General features: G+C 42.3%; 1 protein-coding gene across 1 annotated transcript in view; it reads left to right on the forward strand.

Moving 5' to 3' along the window:
• Positions 1-18,930, forward strand: part of C2CD2 (C2 calcium dependent domain containing 2) — a 43,329-nt gene that overhangs the window by 17,493 nt on the left and 6,906 nt on the right. Inside the window, exons 6-13 of the mRNA XM_065656806.1 lie at positions 82-202; positions 3,305-3,413; positions 6,752-6,813; positions 9,260-9,399; positions 9,688-9,859; positions 10,623-10,736; positions 13,158-13,285; positions 14,426-14,735. Of these exons, the coding sequence (XP_065512878.1) occupies positions 82-202; positions 3,305-3,413; positions 6,752-6,813; positions 9,260-9,399; positions 9,688-9,859; positions 10,623-10,736; positions 13,158-13,285; positions 14,426-14,735 (1,156 nt within the window). The remainder of the gene's footprint in view (positions 1-81; positions 203-3,304; positions 3,414-6,751; positions 6,814-9,259; positions 9,400-9,687; positions 9,860-10,622; positions 10,737-13,157; positions 13,286-14,425; positions 14,736-18,930) is intronic.

Genomic DNA, 18,930 nt, shown 5'->3' on the forward strand with positions numbered 1-18,930 from the left:
CCCTATATCAATGTGACAGAAGTTAAAAGTGTTTGGTATTTGCGTATGTGTGATCCCTCTTGTTCTGCTTGCTTTTCACAGAATGTACAGAACATAAGCCTTCTCCCTCAGGGCACTAGTCCGCCTAAACCTCCAAGGGCTCATGAACTCAAACTGCTGGTGAAGAACATCGCAGTGAACCTAACTGATCACAGTGCTGCAGGTAACGTAGTCCATGCGATGCTGCTCCTTTTCAAGCAAGATTGGGTTTTTTATTCCTTTCGGATGAAATAATTTGGAAGTTCTGGGTTACAGCTTTCCCTCAAAAGACGATGTAAGAAATTGCTGTACTCCGAAAAAGAGACTTAGTCATTCTTCTACAAAACTGTGTGTGTTTTGGTTTATTTGAGTATTTGAACATCTTGATCTTCTTGTAAACAAATACATCATTGTTGAAAACGAAATGAAGTGAGTGTGTTTATAAAGTTGGCTGATTACTTTTTTTGAATTTTAGTTTTAATTTCTAAAACTTATCACTTTGGGTGTACCTATGATGAGGCACTCAAATCCAGCTCTCCATTAACTGTTAGCAGTGACATTGGTTTGGTTCAGTATTACCTTATTTTTACAGCTGCTTTTCTTTACTTTTGAACAATTTGCTGATTTATGTAGTATCTAATTATCTATGTAAATTCTTCTGAAAGGTGGTGTTTTGTTGTCAGGGATTTCTTCCCCCTCATAAAGTACCTCTGTGGGTAGGTGAGGGAGTGCAAGTAGAGAATGAAACCACAAAGGAGGTCACTGCCTAGTGAAGTTGCAGTATTGGTTTTGGAAAGAAGCGCCAAGCCTGTCTAGCAAGTATTCAGACTTGATTCAAGTGCAAGCATGCGTCCATCACTGTTTGAGGCACAAGCAAGCATATTTCAGATAGTGTCAGTGGAAATGCAAATTTGAGGCTCTGTTATTTATGGTCGCTAACAATTCTGTAATAGTCTTTTTAGTGGAAGCTTGTGGCTGCTAAGTTGGGCAAGGCATTAGTTTTGGATAAATATATCCTACTTGCTAGACTCGTTTTTTCAGTTAGATGTAATAGGTTTCTGCCCTAGACTCTTGCATAATGCTGCTTTGCTCATCCTGGTTGGAAGTGGTTCCCCTAAAACTTTTCTGCAGACTTTTTTTTTTTAAAAACAAATTATTTTTAAAGCATTTCTGGCACTCTTTGCAGTGAAATATCCTATATAAATAAAACTGTGCTGGAAACTGTAGATTGCAGGAAAACTCATTCAGAATTTGCTACTACTCTACGATTTTGCAGAGTAAACTAAACTTTTCAAGAGCAGATCATTTTGGCTGCCTTTAAAAGTCATGAGATGAGATACCTTTATGTGCATGCAACAGAAGATTCATCTTATGGAAAGCCTCTCTGCCTCCTCCCTGAAAATGAGAGGAAGAGGGTACGATTAATGTGCTCTACTTTGGGAACCCAGATATTGAGAGGCAAAATCACCATTTGCTTTCCTAAAAGGAGATGCAGGGAATTTTGCTGATTCCCTAGCAACTCTGGGAGTGTAAATGCTTTGGAACTGAGTGTGAGAAATAAAGCTTCATAGTGGGGTTTAGCTGGTACACTCGAAATCTAGTGGAAATACCGCACAGCTGGCGAGATGCTAGCTTCTGGACATAGCTTGCTGCCTTTTAATTATTGTTCTCTTACCTTTTCCTGGCCTTGTCTTGCAGCAATAATTAATTTATCCTTTCGCAACTCTGAGACTCAATAATTATTGAGTGTGCAATATTGCAGGCTAATCTGCATAGATACAGAGAGGGTTGAGGAGGAGCAGTTTGTCTGTCTTGATCATTATCATCCTATAAACCATGGATGCTAACATGGTCTATAGGAGCTTGTGGCTTTCCTATAGATATATTAGTTCAACTGCTGAGTAACCAGTAGCAGAACTGGTCTCTGTTTCTGAGCTGTGCCCATTTTTGTCTCCTTTGTGTATGTAAACAAAGATTATCCTAGATTTAGTATGGAGTGGTCCACAGTGTATCATATAGGGCAAAGGTGATTTCTGCTGTTAAGGAAAAAATTTTTAGTTGTGTACACCAGGGTGTGGGGGGCAGAAATGCTGAAATACCCTGTTCAGTATCAATCGGTCAGTGGCTCCGGTGTCATTTCAGACAGAGCTGTACAGGCGTTTCTGCCCCGGGCTGCTGAGCGCTGCTGGCAGCAAGAGCAGGCTGCAGAGACATATGGCTGGGTTAACAGAAAACCACGCCAGGTTCATTAACTCGGGCTCAGCTCGCTGTGAAAGCAGCTAAACTACTTACTCCAGGGTTAGCTGGGATCCCAAATAAGCTGTGTGTACACAGTGCTTGGTCTCCTCTAACAACCTTGCCGGGCCCAAGCTGGTTCTGTGCCTGAGGTAGGGCTCATCCACAGCCCTGATGCACCACCAGAGGACAACTGGGAGTTGATGGTAGTAAATATAAACCTAGATCCTTCTGGAGAACTGGAGGCAACGTATCTTTTGTTTGCTTTGCACACAGTCAGTACTGAGCTTTTTGTTGCTTTCCTTGATATTTTGGAATGCTGGGACTGAAATGATTTCTGATGCTGTGAAAGCCATCCAAAATGAATTGTTTCAAGAAGAGCACATTGTGCAAACTATTTCCTCTTGGAGCAGCAATATATTAGTAACTACTCTAATATGCCAATTTGCCGTACTATTAAATTCTAAGATCAAGGTAGAGATAATTCTGCATCAGTACTCTAAAATGTCATGAACTTGTTAAAAGCTGCAGTCTACAAAGCCATTGTTAATTAATGCTACTGTCATAATTCACTTGCTAGCAGAGAAAGCTTGTTTTGATGTCCAAAGAAACCCCTGTGACTGTGGCCAGTAGGAACTTAGAAAACTTCTGGTTTTTTTAAAGCAGCTGAAAGCAACTTTACTCCCTCCCTGCCTCGCACCCACACTGCCACCTCCTTGCTGTTCATTCTGTCTCCCCATCCTGTTTGATCTTTGTATGCCTGCCCTTTTTTGCTTCGTGCCAGAATTTTGATTGGGTTGTCATGTTTCATACTACGTAAAACAGTACGTAAGACAATGATGATGCAATCTTGACCATCACCATTAATGTAGATGGTATACAAATGGAGGAAAGAAATTTATCCTGTGGGAGAATGGGGAAGTGTTTGCAATAGTCTGTTGAAAAGTGTAGTATGTAAGGAAGGGGGTTCTTTGCTTTCTTTTGAGTAAGTGTGCCTCTTGGTGACGGAGTATTAATAACTGGATATTGATTTTTTTTCTTGCCCTTACAGGCAGCACAAACCTTGTGTGTATAGTTCAGTTGAATGACCCTATGCAGAAGTTTTCCAGCTCTGTAGCCAAAAATGCTGCAAATCCCTTTTGGAAGGAAGAGTTTATCTTGTAAGTAACTTACCTACTGAGAATACTATTATAGTAAAGCATCTTTTTTTTTTTTTACTTAAATTATGTGAGGTCTCTGAGGGAAGAATGGCATTTTGAAATACGTCCACTCGGGTGGCCTCAGAGAAATCTGTATCTGGCAGGGTCTTCAGAGTATCTAATTACCTTCTGCATGGATATGAGATCAAACAGGTCTCTAGATCTTCCCTGGCAGATGCGTGTTTCTAGTAAATGACAGTGGTAACAAGCATAATAAATCACCCTGTCATTTCATACAGTGCCAAAAAAAAAAGTGTTAACAAGGTTTTAAAGTCATTTTACCTGGAAAACTGCATTTGAGGAAATCTGATGTCTTTCCATTCCCTTCCTTGAGTGGAAAATGTAAATGTGTAAAAAAGTGACCATCTAAAAGAGTGGTGGCTGTGATTAAAAAGGGAGTGTAAAACTAACTAGGGTGGGTTTTGGTTTGGGGTTTTTTTTCCTGTAGAACAAAAATGGGACTTTTGGGCAGCCCGCATGGTATTCTGTGATTCACACAGCTTCTGTAAATAAGGTCAAGAGTGACCAGTTCTAAAACTCTTCTCATTTCCACTTTCTATCAGCAGAGCACTGGGGGAGCCACTGGGTCAGAGAGATGTTTCTCTAGGGGCTTTAAATGCCCGCACAGGCAGGCAGAAGCAGCTTCCTGGGGGAATGGCATAGAGATGCTGCCATGCAACATACAGCAGATACTGCTTGTTTGGTTTGGTTTGGTTTTTTTTTCTAGCAGATTATTAAGGTGAAAGGCACTTCATGCACAATGGAGTCTCTCTGGTTCTTTCTATAACTTTCTTCTCCCATGTCAATTCCTTTTCTCTATATATATGTATAGAAATATATATTTCAGAGAGTAACGCTGTTTGTTTTTGCATGACATTTTTCTTCACCGCCTAGTCACAGGCTGGCATCCACTGTATCCATTCCTTCTCTTGCAAAGCAAGAGGCTTAGTTTACAAGGAACTGAGTGTGTATGCAGACCCGTGCCTGTCTGTGCTGAATGCTCCCTTCCTTAGGGAGCGGTGTGTGCTTCTATGTGCTCATCCTCAGCTTGAAGGGGGAGTGAGCGTGCAGTGCAGAGACCTTTTTCTGCCTCCTCATCGCAGTCTGCTGGACTGCACCTGTGAACGCTATGGAGCGTGCAGTGCAGGAACAGGAGAGCTGAGGGGAAATGCGACAGGGGCTGCTTGATTTGAAGGAAGGCATCGGGATCGGTCACCACAGGTTGTACAGCACTTGGAGAACACTGGGTACCTCTGCGTGTGTTGCAGGGGTTGGAGTTGATTAGAAGTCACTATAGTCAGTAAAGAAAAAGTGACATTGTAGAGCAACACTGAAAGGCCTCACATTTTTTTGTAGTCTGATGGTGGTGTGTGGAACTGCTTCTCATCCTGCTGTCAAGTGGAAAACCAGATAGGAAGCTCTCTTCCTCCAGACATGCACAGTCTGACGGCATTTAAAATCTGATTTTAGTTATGAGGCCCTACAGTTTTTGTGGAAGGCTACATACAGACAACGTTCTTCTGTGACAGTGTGCTGCGTTGCCATCAAGACTTAAGGATTAATGTGATGCAATTTCTTCTCTGCAATAAGAGGGGGGAAAAAGCACTTCTGTAACAGGTCTCCATTCTAGAGTATCTCAAAGTGCTTCAGCCACTGGGTCTGTGAATCACTTCAGCCATCTGTTGGTAGAACAGCACCTGTGCTCTGTGTTGCAGAGCAGACGTGTTCCCGGTGATTTTGGACAGGAAGTTTGTCAGAATAATACCCTTTCTAACTGAAAATGCAGAGAGAGGGCAGGCAGGATGTGATTAAGTTGACTGGAATTTGCCCTTGATGCTAGGGATAATGCTGGGTTTTCCACAGCATTGGCTGCTTTTTAAAAGTGCATGAAGTAAGCTTGGGGACTTCTACAGATGACTGATCAGGATTTGGCTGCATACCTTCTTTCAAGCTCACATTCCCCCCCACCCCCTTTACTTTCTTAAAAAACGAAAATACTCACCAGTCTGAAGACCAGTGCATTGACCACCATGTCAGGCTCTGCTTTAGCTTCACGGGAAGAGTGGCAATAGTACCATCGAGGTGCTTCCTTTCAAAGTTTGGAGGTGCTGGAGGGGATGGGAGTGGCAGGGAAAAGCTTAAAACCTGCTGCATAGATTATGTCCCACAGCAGCTAACGGAGGTGGGATGCTTGTAACTAAGATCACACTGTCCTGAAATGAAGGCATAAAAATAAAATACATACATATATGCCTTTAAGGTTTTTGGCAGAGCACCTACTGAGGAGGTTATAAAATCAAGTTTTACTGGAAGGTTCTTCAGTAGGTACTCAGTTTTCTTCACTGTTTCAATTAGAGGAAAGGTTTTATATCAAATCATAGAACCACAGAATACCAGGTTGGAAGGGACCACAAGGATCATCTGGTCCAACCTTTCTTGGCAAAAGCACAGTCTAGACAAGATGGCCCAGCACCCTGCCCAGCTGAATATTAAATTGTCCAATGTTGGGGGATCCACCACTTCCCTGGGCAGATTATTCCAATGGCTGATTGTTCTTATCGTGAAAAATGTCCTTCTTTTGTCCAGTTGGAATCTCCTTGTTTTGTATCTGTGGTCTAGACTATTTTATGAAGCACCGCATATGCCAGTAATTCTGCTAATAGTTCACATTGGTTCTCTCAAAAAGGAACTAGTTCTTGTTGTCTTGCAACATCCTTGAGTCTTATTTTGTGAAGGTAATACTGACTCCTCTCGCATAAGACTGTAACTACTTTTATTTACTTGCATCTGTCCTGCTTTTGCAAGACACTTTCCTGCTTTCACAGGATATCCTACAGCTTTGGATAGGTTGTTGATTGGACCTGTTCTGAGATCTTGGCTTAAAAATTTGATCCTGCCAGGAAAAAGTAGCTTCTTAGCGCTGTGGTGTAGCAGTCAGACGAGGGACCAACATCAGCTTGAAGGGCAGTATTTGTCAACTACTGGGGAGAAGAAAAGCCTCAGAATTTTTAGGAAATCGACCTTGTGCAGCAGTGCTAGAGGGAACCAGGCTGTGGCTTTCTGACTATGAACCCTTCAGTCAGTCTTACCTGAGGTCAAAAAGATGCTACGCATGCAGTGTACCCAGCGGTGCTGCCATGTGGTGCTGCCCGGCTCAGTCAGCAAGCGGTGCTGGCTGGCTTGGTGCGGGCCAGGAAACATTTGGGTGTTGGCAACCAGAACGGGAAAGGGGAAAACCTAAGTGGGAAGGAAAATCTGCTCACCTGCAAAGACCTAACATAGTTTCATTTACTTCACAGGGAACTAAGTGCCAAATCAAAAGCATTGCAGCTGCAAATAGTAGAAGATGGGAAGCTGGATAGTAAGTATTAAAAGTGAATTGTTTTGCATGATCCATTTGTGAGCATTGCTAAATGTTGACTTAAGTCCTACCTGCCTGCACAGTCAAACGAGCAACTGACAGATTTCTGAACCTGCATTAAGGCGTAGATGTCTTCTGCTGACATGTCCTGGTAGTGAAATCTGGTATGCCTCAAGCCTGGCTCTAGGGAGCCTGGGGGGGGAATGAACAGCTGTGGAATGGAGATCAGCTGAAAATAGCCAGCCAAACTTGTACAAAACAGGCGGCATGGGGAAAATTTATGACTTAAGTTTGTGGTTTTAAACTCTCTGAGCTTGTCCTCAAATGTAGGTCCCAGAGTTGGAATCCATGGAAAATTGCAGAGTTCTTGGGCAGCTCTGATTGACCTGGGTTAAGTGCTGTCTATGTACAGTCTTGCTTCCATCAGTAATCATGGACAGAAGAGAGAATCTGCTGTTCACATGTCTCTGTCCTCCTCTGAGTTAAGGTTACAGAGAAACCTTGAGTTTCTTTCTAGACTGTCAGCATACTGAGTCTTCCATCTGCTGATATCCTGATTTTTCAGGCTTCTAAACTTCTAACAGATCCACTGTTAGTTAAGCTTTCAAAGCCTTTCTGTGAGTGAAGGGGAATCATGGGTGTTAATCCAAAATCATTCCTTTTCAAGCCCCAAATGTTGCCTAGCAATTACCAGGTATAAAATACACTAATTCTGGTTATATTGGATTAAATATAAAACATGGGGGCTGAAACATTTTTACTATTTGATTTTGTTGTTGCAGTTTGCAATTAGCCTTCAGTGGCAAGAAAACTCCACTACTCTATTGCATTTGTTTTATTTGGAGAAGCACTGCCTTCCTAGTGGGGGTAAAGGGTAGGTGGGTGCTGAGACCAGAGAGCGTGTTAAGGTGTTTGCATGAGCTTTGTAAACTTGCTCCAAGTACTTCATTACTTGGGCTTTATTGAAGTGGTGACAAAACATCATAAATTCTTCTCGTGTACACTGCATGTTATTTTACTGATACAGAATTTTGCTGTAGCTAGAAATATTGTAACTGCATTTCAGATCTTGGATCTGTTTGCTTTTTCCTTCTTATGTGAGGTTTCAGGTCTAAAACAAACAAAAAAGAAATATTATTTTTTGACACTTACCTATTTCTCTGTGGTTTAGTACCATCGGTTATATTCAGCTTAGTTCAAGAAAACGTTATAAAGTATTGGCCGAAGGTCTTCATACCCAGTGATTAATAAAAAAAACCCGTACTCGTGGTGTCTTGTGATAGTAGATGAAGGCTTGGCCAATAGTTTATTAGGTCATAATATTTCATCTAAGCCACGTTTAAAAAGTAATACATACAAGTAGACTGTGTTTAATTTTGGGTTACTGTATTTATTTTTATTTTTAATAATGTAGATGCACAAAGTTGTGCAATACCTTGCATGTGATCTGTGATTATTGGAGGGATTGGGAAGTCAAATGTAGACAAATACTTTTAAAAATTTCTCTGGTATGGATACTATTTTTTTATTTTTAGCAAAAAAAATGGGATCTATATACAGTCAGCAAATGTACATTGTTTGTTGCATAAAGTTTAATCTTACCTGTACCTGAGCATCTTTAGTAGTGGGTCTTTGAAACAAAACCAGTAATGTTCTATATCCTACTGAGAGTGTAACTACCAGACTGGTTTCTTGAAGAAAAAGGTTGCAATTGGTTGCACTGACAGTCATCTTCCTCCTCTCCCTGCCACCCCCAAACCATCTTAGCTGTTCTTCTCCCAAAAATTTGAATAGAAAACTCAAAATAGAATCACATTAATGAGGAGAGAGCTGAGTAATGTGAATATAATGTAGATCTCTACTTGTCTTTGAATTAAACAGAAAAGTAGAATTTCACCTCTGAAATCATGCGGTAGTTTTGCTAATAGTTTGCTCCAATCTAGTATAGCAAATAAAGTAAGGGGAGCAACAGGAGAAATGCTGAACTTGCCCTAAAGTTGAAATTAAGAAAGACTATTCTTAATGATGCACCAGTTTGCCAGGAATCCAGAGGGTTCTCTGAAATTAAAGATGCAGGTAGCTGGTTACGGGGTTTGTTCCAGAACCTAGTAGTAGTATTTCTAGATGTTTTCTTTTACCCTAAACATTCTGTATATACCGGGGAAAAATATTGGGGGAAAAATATTGGGGAAAAAATAGTGGCAAATAAGTAATGTCTCCATTCCTTCCTGTTGCACAGTACCAGGCCAGGCTGAGGCCTGGTGTTAAAGCAGAAAGCAAGCTGTGAAAACTGCCGTGTTTCTGCCCTGCGGTGCAGAACCGGTCCTTGCGATGAGCCGCCCCTGTCCTTCCTTCTCCTCCCTCGTCTTCTCACCCTTAAACATACCGACAGCTCAGATGTGAGCTGATTTTGTTGATTTTTTTTTTTTTTTTTTTTTTCTTCCAGGTCCTTTGTCTGCAAGGGCGACCGTACCTCTAGACTTGTTCAGGAAACAACCTTCTGGCCAGCAGAGCTTCGCACTGAGCAGCGGGGCCAGCGAGAGCAGCCCAGAGCCGGGGCCCGGGCCGGGATCCATTAGCGCAGAGGTACTGCTGCGTGCGGGTGGTTTTATGGTGGATCTTTTACTTCAGGAAGTACTTGTGAATGCTCATCTCGTGCTTTGGACTGTCACTCACAGCGCATTGTGGTTTGTGGCTGAGTTATAGTGCATTCAGGTTGCGTGGTAACACTTCATATGGTACTTGTGTCTATCAAAAGAATTAGCTGTTTGGCTCTTGAGCGTTAATAAAAATATTAAAGGAGTACTAGCTAGAAATGTTAGTGTCCTTCTTGCTTTGCTGTGCTTCCGAGGTGACTTTTTTTTGTCTTCCTAGTTCTTTTTCATAGAACCCAATGAGTTAAAGACATGGCAAGTGTCTTCTCCAGTGCCAGCCACTAAGGTAGAAAAGGATCGCACTGTGATGCCCTGTGGGACTGTGGTCACTACTGTAACTGCTGTGAAAACCAAACCTCGTCTAGAAGGGAGATCCTCTCCACTGAGCACAGGTGAGGAAATCTACTTCTCCTGGTGTTCACTCTTAGAGTGGGGACCAGGAGAAGTTGGAGAGGTGGGACATAAGGAAAGGTGCCATTGTCCAGACTTCTCTGATGTGTTGGGGGCCAAGGGGTGGGCATTATTTGTATTTTTCAGAATCAGGTTTTTAATTTTCATGAAACCTTGTTCTTATAAGAGAGGTGGTTAATGCTCCTTTTAATACACACTGTAAATCTTCATGGTAGGGTGATAATGCAGAACAGCTTGGTTTTGGTGGATGATTTTCCACATGACAGAAGTATCAGACTCTTAGAGTGTTTGCTGATGACAGACCATCCTGTGCCTTCTAACCTTGATCTGTATTGTAATCTCTAATGAGGATTGGTGTCATCTTGTGACAAGGTTTTTTTTTTTTATTAGCATGTCTTTCAGGAGTAGATTCTTCTTCTTGGGATGAGTATGAAAGTAAAACCCCTAAACAGTCTCTATATGAAGTCTCACCAAGAACTGCATTCTTTTAAGTTGTTGAATCAGATCTTTTACTTGAGTGGGTGTTGTCTAGCATATTACAGTAGAATGTTTAAAAATAATAAATTGCTACACTTGACAGGTCTTTTGGGGTCAGGGTACCACAGAGCATGTATTAAGAATTAGTATTAAACAACTTTCTCAAACACGATTTGAACAGGCTTTAACATTGGTATAATATGTTCTTATTAATTTCAATAATTCAATGTCTTGAATAATTTCAATAACCAAAAACTTGGTCCTTAGATTCTCCTGTGAAAACTCCAGTTAAAGTAAAGATGATTGAAAAGGATTTCTCTGTTCAAGCTATCCATTCTCATGGTGCTCCAGTCAGCAAAACTTTATCGTCTTCAGATACAGGTAATAGAAGTGTTCAAAGGTGCTAATGAGAATGTGTGTCTCTGCTGCACATGGGATTAATGTAATCCTGTTAAAATAACAGCAAACCCACATGGCCACTGCCTTTCAACAGGCACTGAAATGTTCATGTTAGCAAGTACTGTGGTTAGGCATATAGCAGTCTTGTAACAGAGTTCTGTTTTTAATTGGTGATTTAAATTGCTAATTTTGAATAAATAACAATGAGCTGTGGTTTGGAGAGGGGAGGTGACTGCAGAAAAGCCAGGCTGCTTTTTCTCTTACTTTTGAATGAAAAGTTCCTCCTTTATGAAAACACGGGGGACACCACACAAAATGAAAGCCCTGTGAAACTTATCTGTAAGGCCATTGTGATTCCTCCCTATCTGAAGAGAAGGCACGAGCCTGGACTCATGTAAGGAAGACTGAACTCTCTTCCCAGTCCTGCCACTGGGGTTTTTCATGCTAATGCAAATACACAATCTTGCTGTGTCTGTCTGTCTGCCTTCCTAACTCACCTGGCACACAGCTGAAATGCCTTCAGAGTGACAGGTGGCATTGATAATAACTTTAATTATAAATTCACTTTTGACTGTATTAAACGTGATTTTTACTTCGGGCATTTTACCTTTTTGAGCTGCAACGCTGAATCTTCAGCATGTTTTTCACTCCTGTGTGTGGTCACCATTTGATCTTTCTGTAGCTCCGTATGGAACAGTAATGAAAGATGTGACCCGATCTAGTGCAAATGGCACATGATATGGAGTTGAGTTTTCTTTGCACAGATTTGAGTGCGGATGGGACAATCTGGAAATGATTTAGACTGCTCCTGGCACAGTCAGAAAGCTTGCTGAGAGAAAGAAATAGATTGGCCAAAAGGCAGAAATCTGGGGATGAACATGAACCAGCAACTATGAATAGCTATAACAACACTTGAATCTTTCCCTACCTCTAGACTAAGAAGTACTCTGATACCATGGAGCAGCATGGTATTACTAAACCAATTTGGGAAATGTTAAGATAGTCCTAGACTTCTGAGTCGACTCTCATAACTGTTGATGACAGTAAAGATACGAAGCATTTACTGGAAAACTCATCTTAAGAGAACTTGGAGCATGTTGATATGGACAGTGTTTTTATGGGAGTGCAGGGGAATTTCTGTGAAATGTTTATACAATACACCGGGAAGAATTACTCATTAGAACGAAAGTTTAAGCCAAATAAAACAAATACAAAGGAGCATTTGGTATGGCAGTAACTTAGGTAGTAGTTATTACAAACATTGTGTCAAAATAGCAGCAAGCACTATAGAAAAGATGCTGTGGCTGTGCCATAGTTCTAAGCGACGGCAACAATAAGAATTAGCAGGTGCCACCAATGCTGTCCTGGATGCCCTCAGCTGTTCCTGGGGGTTTTGCAGTGGCGAGGGAGATGGAAAACCAGAGGTTTATAATGAGTGTGCAGACATGCATGGGCGTGCATACCCCTTGTGCACACATACTCTTAAATTCCAAAAGTATCGGAGATACTTGGTGCAGCGTAATTATTCAGGCCTCGTCTTTTATTGCATTAATGTCACAGTAACAAAAGACACTGCTCAGTTTAATTAACACTGTTGCTATTCGTGCCTGTATTCTTTTGTTGTTAAAATTCCTAACAGAAGAGCCAACTCAGACAATTAAATACAGGGATTTTTGTCTTGTTAACTTTCTTAGCCTTGTTTGTTCCTAAGCTTGACGAATTCGATTAGTGTGTATTTGCTGTGCCCAAAGTACTTGCATACTAGATGCCAAAAAAAGGCCATGCTTAAAAATAAACTTGTGTTTGTCACTAAAGAGCATTTTATAAAGAAGGTTTTATATTCCTGTACAAAGTTTGGAGCGGGAAAGGAGGTGTACTTTACAGGCTCTGGAGGCAGCTGATAAAGAGTAGAGTGACTGCCACTTTGCCTTCTCCATCCTATCATAGTGCTATAGCAAATGTGGAAATGCTGAGCAAGGATGTCTGGAAAAAGAGCAAATTAGCTACCTGAATAAGTAATAGCATGTGCCAGCTTTGTACCTTGTTAGAACTGTGGCTCTTCATGACATACCTCTCCACCGCTTCTGGATTATAGTCACCACAGTGTAGCAATGCAGTGAAATAGTTGGATGTTTTGTGTAGGCTTCCATAACCTCCTGTGTGCTCAGAGCAAGGGTTTGTAAGTGCAACTTAGGTACCTTTTCTCAAAAGAATGAGTAACAGAAGGGAAGTACAAGACCCGATAGTTGAGTAGTGAATTGGAAGATGTTTTGGTACGCCTGGTGTTTATACCATTTCAACTAATTTATCTAAATTTTTAAGTCAAGAACAAACTCTGCCTCTCTTTGCTGTGTTTTTTCCTTTTTTTTCTTTCTTCCCTCTGAAATAATGCTTTCTTTTCAGAACTGCTGGTACTGAATGGCACCGATCCTGTTGCAGAAGCAGCCATTCGGCAGTTAAGTGAGTCTGCAAAGCAGAAGCTGAAGTCTCCTAGAAAGAAAAGCACCATTATCATATCAGGGGTGTCCAAGGTACAACACTTACATTTAATGCTTAGTACTGTAAAGACCTAGCTCCACTGATTGTGATGTTAACATGCGTTCTGCTGTTTCCCATTCAGCAGCCGCTGCAGGATCTAGGTCTGCGTGCCAGTTTGTTTCAGTAACTGTTTCAAGTTAAGCCAAATCAGAATGGGTTTGTTGGGGAGGGTGTTGGTTTTTGATTGTTAGATTTGACAGCCTAACTAAAAATGAATGGTATCCTTGGATGGAAGTGGGATGATTAGGAATTTGGGAAAGCCATTTTAGGTGAGAACAGAGGATAATTAGTCCTCTGTGTTTTGCCTGTGGAGGGAAGATGCACAGAAAAAGAAAAAGATTTTTCTGGTTTTTGGAAAGTTGTTAGAACCCTCCAAAAAACCTCCTAGTCCTCTGGACTCTGTTCCAGAGGGAGGGCAAACAGAAGACTGTTTCTCACTTGGTACATTGCGTTCTTGCAGACTTTCTTCATCCACAGCCTCAGTCTCCCATCTGATGGGACACCATCATGGTGTCTGCCTGTAGTCCTTTCCCTGCAGGCTGCTATATGGACCTTTGCTATCAAGTCTTGCTGTTATGCACAGGACCCCTAAAGATCTCTGAGTGAAAACCGAGCCATTGGGCATGGATCCCCTCATCATCACTGTGCTGTGATGGGGGTAGGAGATAAGGATCAGCTGCCACAGTGCCAGCTGTATCTACTTGAGAAATGGAGGCAGTGGGACTGCATGGATTTTTGTTTAGCTGATACAGCTGACCAGAAGTCCTTCTACAAATTAAATGCTTTGATGTTTATTTTCTCAAAAGGACCAAAAGATTGTCTATGCATGCAGATAACTTAATTACGGCAGCACATGTAGGAAAGAATCCTATTATTTGCAGTGGGACTGGGGATAGGTGGGAGGCATGTACTTTTTTTTTTTTCAGTCATGTGGCTTTAACAACATGATTAAAATTTGGCTATACGCTCCTCCCCTTTAGTAGAGCTAAAGAAACGTCAAGTGGCTTTCTGGTAGCCCTGAGCAACACAAATAGAAGTGTAAAGAAAAGCAAAGAATAGAACTTTTACAGAGAGGCTTGTTTTTTCCAGCAGACCAGCCTGTGTCAGTGTTGTCTTTTATTTTCACGGGGCAGACCTCTTTATCTCAGGACAGCGAAGCTGCGCTGATGATGGACTATGCTGCAGCCATGGATAGCTCCTGCAAAGAAGTACCACCCGCTGTGGAGGAAGCTGTTGCAGAAGTCACCTCTGATGAAAAGCTATCATTAGGTGCTTCAGAAGCAGTACCTGATACTGACCCACAGCAAAGTGCCCACAGGGCTTGGGTTTTGGAGAATGGCAGCCAACAGTGGGACACCAACACGCTCTTAGACCAGACCTGTGAAGAAATATCTGGGAGCTCATTAAGTATTTCAGAAACTGGGAGCATGAAAAAATCTAAAGGTATGTGATCCTTACCTCTGCTTGAGTGAATGACTGCTTTCTCTATGTAATTAGAAGTGTCGTGTGACACTGTAGTAGTTCGTCCTTTCTTACTGATTTAAACTCCTTGCGATTGTGGTGTTGGTTGAATCTGTCTTACTATCAGCCATAAAGAGTGCAGTCCTCTGGCTCTCTGACCAGGTCAGGCTCTCTTACATTCCCCTCCATCAGGAAACAGAAAGGCTCACGAATAGAATAGAATAGAATAGAATATTTTAGTTGGAAGGAACCTACAGTGGTTGTCTAGTCCAACTGCCTGATCACTTCAGGGCCGACCAAAAGTTAAAGCCTGTTGTTAAGGGCATTGTCTAAATGCCTCTTAAACACTGACAGGCTTGGGGCATTGACCAGCTCTCTAGGGAGCCTGTTCCAGTGTTTGATTACCCTGCTGGTAAATAAATGCTTCCTAATGTCCAGTCTAAACCTCCCCTGGTGCAGCTTTGAACCATTCCCACACGTCCTATCACTGGATCCCAGGGAGAAGAGCTCAGCACCTCCCTCTCCCCTTTTCCTCCTCAGAAAGCTGTAGACAGCAATGAGGTCACCCCTCAGCCTCCTTTTCTCCAAACCAGACAAACCCAGATTCCTCAGCCGCTCCTCATAGGACGTGCCTTGCCGCCCTTCCACCAGTTTTGTTAACCCTCCTCTGGACAAATTCAAGGACCTTCACATCCTTCTTAAATCCGGGGGCCCAGAACTGCACACAGAACTCAAGGTGAGGCCGCACCAACACTGAATACCGTGGCATAATCACTTCTTTTGACCGGCTGGTTATGCCGTGTTTGGTGTACCCCAGGATGCAGTTTTTGCGCCCTTGCCTGCCAGGGCTCACACTGCTGACTCATATTGACTCTGCTATTGACCAGCACCCCAGATCTCTTTCTGCAGGGCTGCTCTGCAGCCACCCCTCTCCCAAATTTTACTTGTGCCCAGCATTACTCCGTCCTAGGTGCAGAATGTGGCATTTGGAATTGTTAAATTTCATCCCATTAATCGTTACCCAGTGTTCAAGCTCACTAAGCCTAACACAGTTATCTGGGAGAGAAATAACTACCCACATTGTCAGTTCCTCCATGAAAACTGTGTTCTCGTAAACAAGGTCTTGTGCTAAATTAGCAGCCCCATTACTAACATGAAAATGGTAGGGTTCCACAGTTGCTTTCTGGTAGGTTCCTGCTCCTCCTTCACATCTCTGAGCACAAGACCTCCCTGCCCTCACTGAAGCGTGTGTTCAGGAAGCATCACAGCTAAACCAGAAGTACACTCTCTCTTAACTGCCTTGTGAAGAGTTTCTCCCTTTTCACTGATTTCATTAATATGTAGTTTGCTAAAGAAAATAGAATAAAGGGTAGTTTAATAAGTTAATAAGGGGTCTGATCATTTCGCTTCTGTAGTTACACACCTGGATAGGTGCAGTTTGAAAAAGTCTTATGTTTCTTTGTGTTTCTCTTATAAATCCATTAACCTCTGAGGTGGTAACACTGGTTTGTGGCTAAGTGGTAAACACAGGGGCTGTCAGGAAGGCTGACACAAGAGCCAGTGTAGTGGACTGTGCCCCGAACAGCAGAACGGCATACTAGTCTCATGGGCTGGATGTTGAAGTTGCAAAAATTGTTGTGTTTCTCACCTGTATTCGTCCCTCTTTCGCTTTGTTCTTTTCTTTCCTTACACAGAGATACTGTAAAACGATTTACTACAAAACTTCAGTATATTATTAGATTATCATAATCTGCCCTCACGTAAGGCCTACACTGGACCTCTTCGGCAAGGCCTTTCCTTAGGGCATCGAGGTTTTCTGGCCCTCTCACGGTCGTATTGCTTCACCTGATAAATTAGGATGGTACAGCAGCCATCAATTTGACATAGATGGTCAGGCATTGGAAAGTTTTGGGTGTGTTTGAGGTGAGGGTAGGGGGTTAATTGTGAAGGGATTTGTCTCATTGGGAGCCTGGAAAAGTTTAGGAAGCTGAATGAGACTTTGCAAAACCTCTGGACTACTCTTTAACCTGTTATTCTAAAACAAACAAGTAGAAGTTTGTATGTCAGTTGTTGTCAAGTTTTGTTTTTCCCTGTGCAGTGCGTTGCAAAGAGATCAGACTTCTAAAGGTCCTGTTAACACAATGTAGTATAAAACTGCTAAAAAGCGCGAAGTATCTCTAATGTTTGAGACAGTTGTCTCATCTTGAAAAAATATTTTTAAAAACTGTCTCGGATCCCTTTCTTTACACATGGGTCTCTTTGTGAAAGTCTTGAATCTCTGCTTTGTCACAGTTGAGTATCTTTTATGGAGCGAGACAGGAAAACATTTCAAGCCTCCTGCCTTCAGTTAGCTTTGAATAGTTCAAGGTTTCTGTTTTGTGAAATGCTTTCCCTCTACCAAACAAACAAACAAACAAAACCCCACCAAACACAAAAACAAACACAACAAAAAACCCAAACAAAACAAACCCCTTCTGCTTTAAAAAGCCTCATGTATGTATTGTCTTAAAGTTAGCACTGTCTTTTTTTTTTTAACTCTTGCATGTTTTTTTCTGACTTCCTCTTTCTTACCCATTCCCTTTTAAAAACTAAGAGGACTACTATGCCAACCAGAGTTAATTACCTACACAGTAAGTTATTTTTGTCTTATTTTTTTAAGAAAATGTAGCTTTACAATGGTATACTCATTGTAAAAACAGAAGCAAAACATAGTTTGGCACCTGTTTTCTTCTTCCTCCATCCATTTCTTTCCTCCCTCCAAAATTACCTTCCCGTACCCAGGTGTCTTAGCAGACTTGTCTGCTGTAACAAATCATTCTACTGGTGGTCGTGCTGTCCAGGTGGGTCACACAATAGACAGCAAGGAAGGCTTGGAGGGGTGACGTACACTCCCGATCTCTCTCCATCATGCCCATTCCTGTAGCATCTAGTTAATCAATCAAACATCTGCTCATGCAAACCTTGTGTGACCCCCTAACGGGATATGCATATGCAGAAAGCTTATTTTACAACCTGCTGCTTACAGTTTTCTAGACCTCTTTTCTAGTCTAATCTCTAGAGCTACCAGGACCTCAGCAGGTATTACAAAACCACCTGGATAAAAACTGTTTTGGAAGTTGGGAAGGAATGGAAAGAAGCGATCTCTATTTGTATCCTTGTAGATGTGGAAGGAAGTCTTCCTTCATTAACAAAAATGAGATTCAGAAGTGATCCTAGCCCCACAAGCATTTTCAGAACACCCTAAACTAGCACAGAGGAGCCTGTAAAGACCAGTCAGTCTGTACAGCAGTCTTGACATGCTCTCTGCTAATATCCTGGTGTTAGGGGCAGAGTTGGCATATGGATCCAGTCGAACTCAAGAAGTAAGCATACAAACTGCACGAGCATCGCCAAGCTTGTGATTTGCCCTGCCCTGCCTTCTTGACAAGGGATGCATGCTTCCACAGCAGCTGGAGCCACTGCCAGGCAGCACTTACCAAACTGGCTAGAGACTGATGGGTGTCAGTGGAGATGTGGCAATCTTCCGGGTGGCAACAACCTCGGTACCTCTTGAGAACACAGGGAGCTTTTGTGTCGGGGGGCTGCTGCTCGTGCTGAGCCTGTTCCGCTCTCAAGGAAGCGCTGCCTGCGGTTTTTCAGCTGCAGCGAGCTGTCCCAGGCCACCGGGATAATTTTTCCAGCATTCTTGATTCGGTTCTGTTTCCTAGTGTGGAAAATCAGTTGGAATGGATAAACCCTTCTGTCCTACTCCTTCTGCTGGCACAGCTTCAGCTGCAGCTGCCAGGACTGCTGGGTGGAACAGCTGACTGCTAAAACAAAAGCCACGCAGCAGCAAGAACTCATCCCCCACCAGTCTTCGCATATTAACAACTGTCAGTATCATGGGGTTGAACACAGTTTCTTTTATGCTGTTGACAGCAGCTCGAAGTGGTACTGCCTTGCCAAAAATGTCGATCAGAGGGTGATGGGAGAGCAGTCAAGATACAAATCCATGAGTTGCAGTTGCTTTCAGCTGACTTCTGCCTCCATCCTGTTGTGCCCTGTGAGAAGAGTCTCAGCAGCAGCAAGACAAAACATGCTAGAACATCTTCTCAAGTGCTGAGTATTTAGTCCTTAAAATACAAAGTAATAATCCCAAGCACGTGTATGTAAGTGCTCCGGTCTGCACAAAGAAGCA

Source organism: Caloenas nicobarica, chromosome 1 (genome assembly GCF_036013445.1).
Source record: "Caloenas nicobarica isolate bCalNic1 chromosome 1, bCalNic1.hap1, whole genome shotgun sequence".
In the NCBI taxonomy this organism is placed as follows: domain Eukaryota; kingdom Metazoa; phylum Chordata; class Aves; order Columbiformes; family Columbidae; genus Caloenas; species Caloenas nicobarica.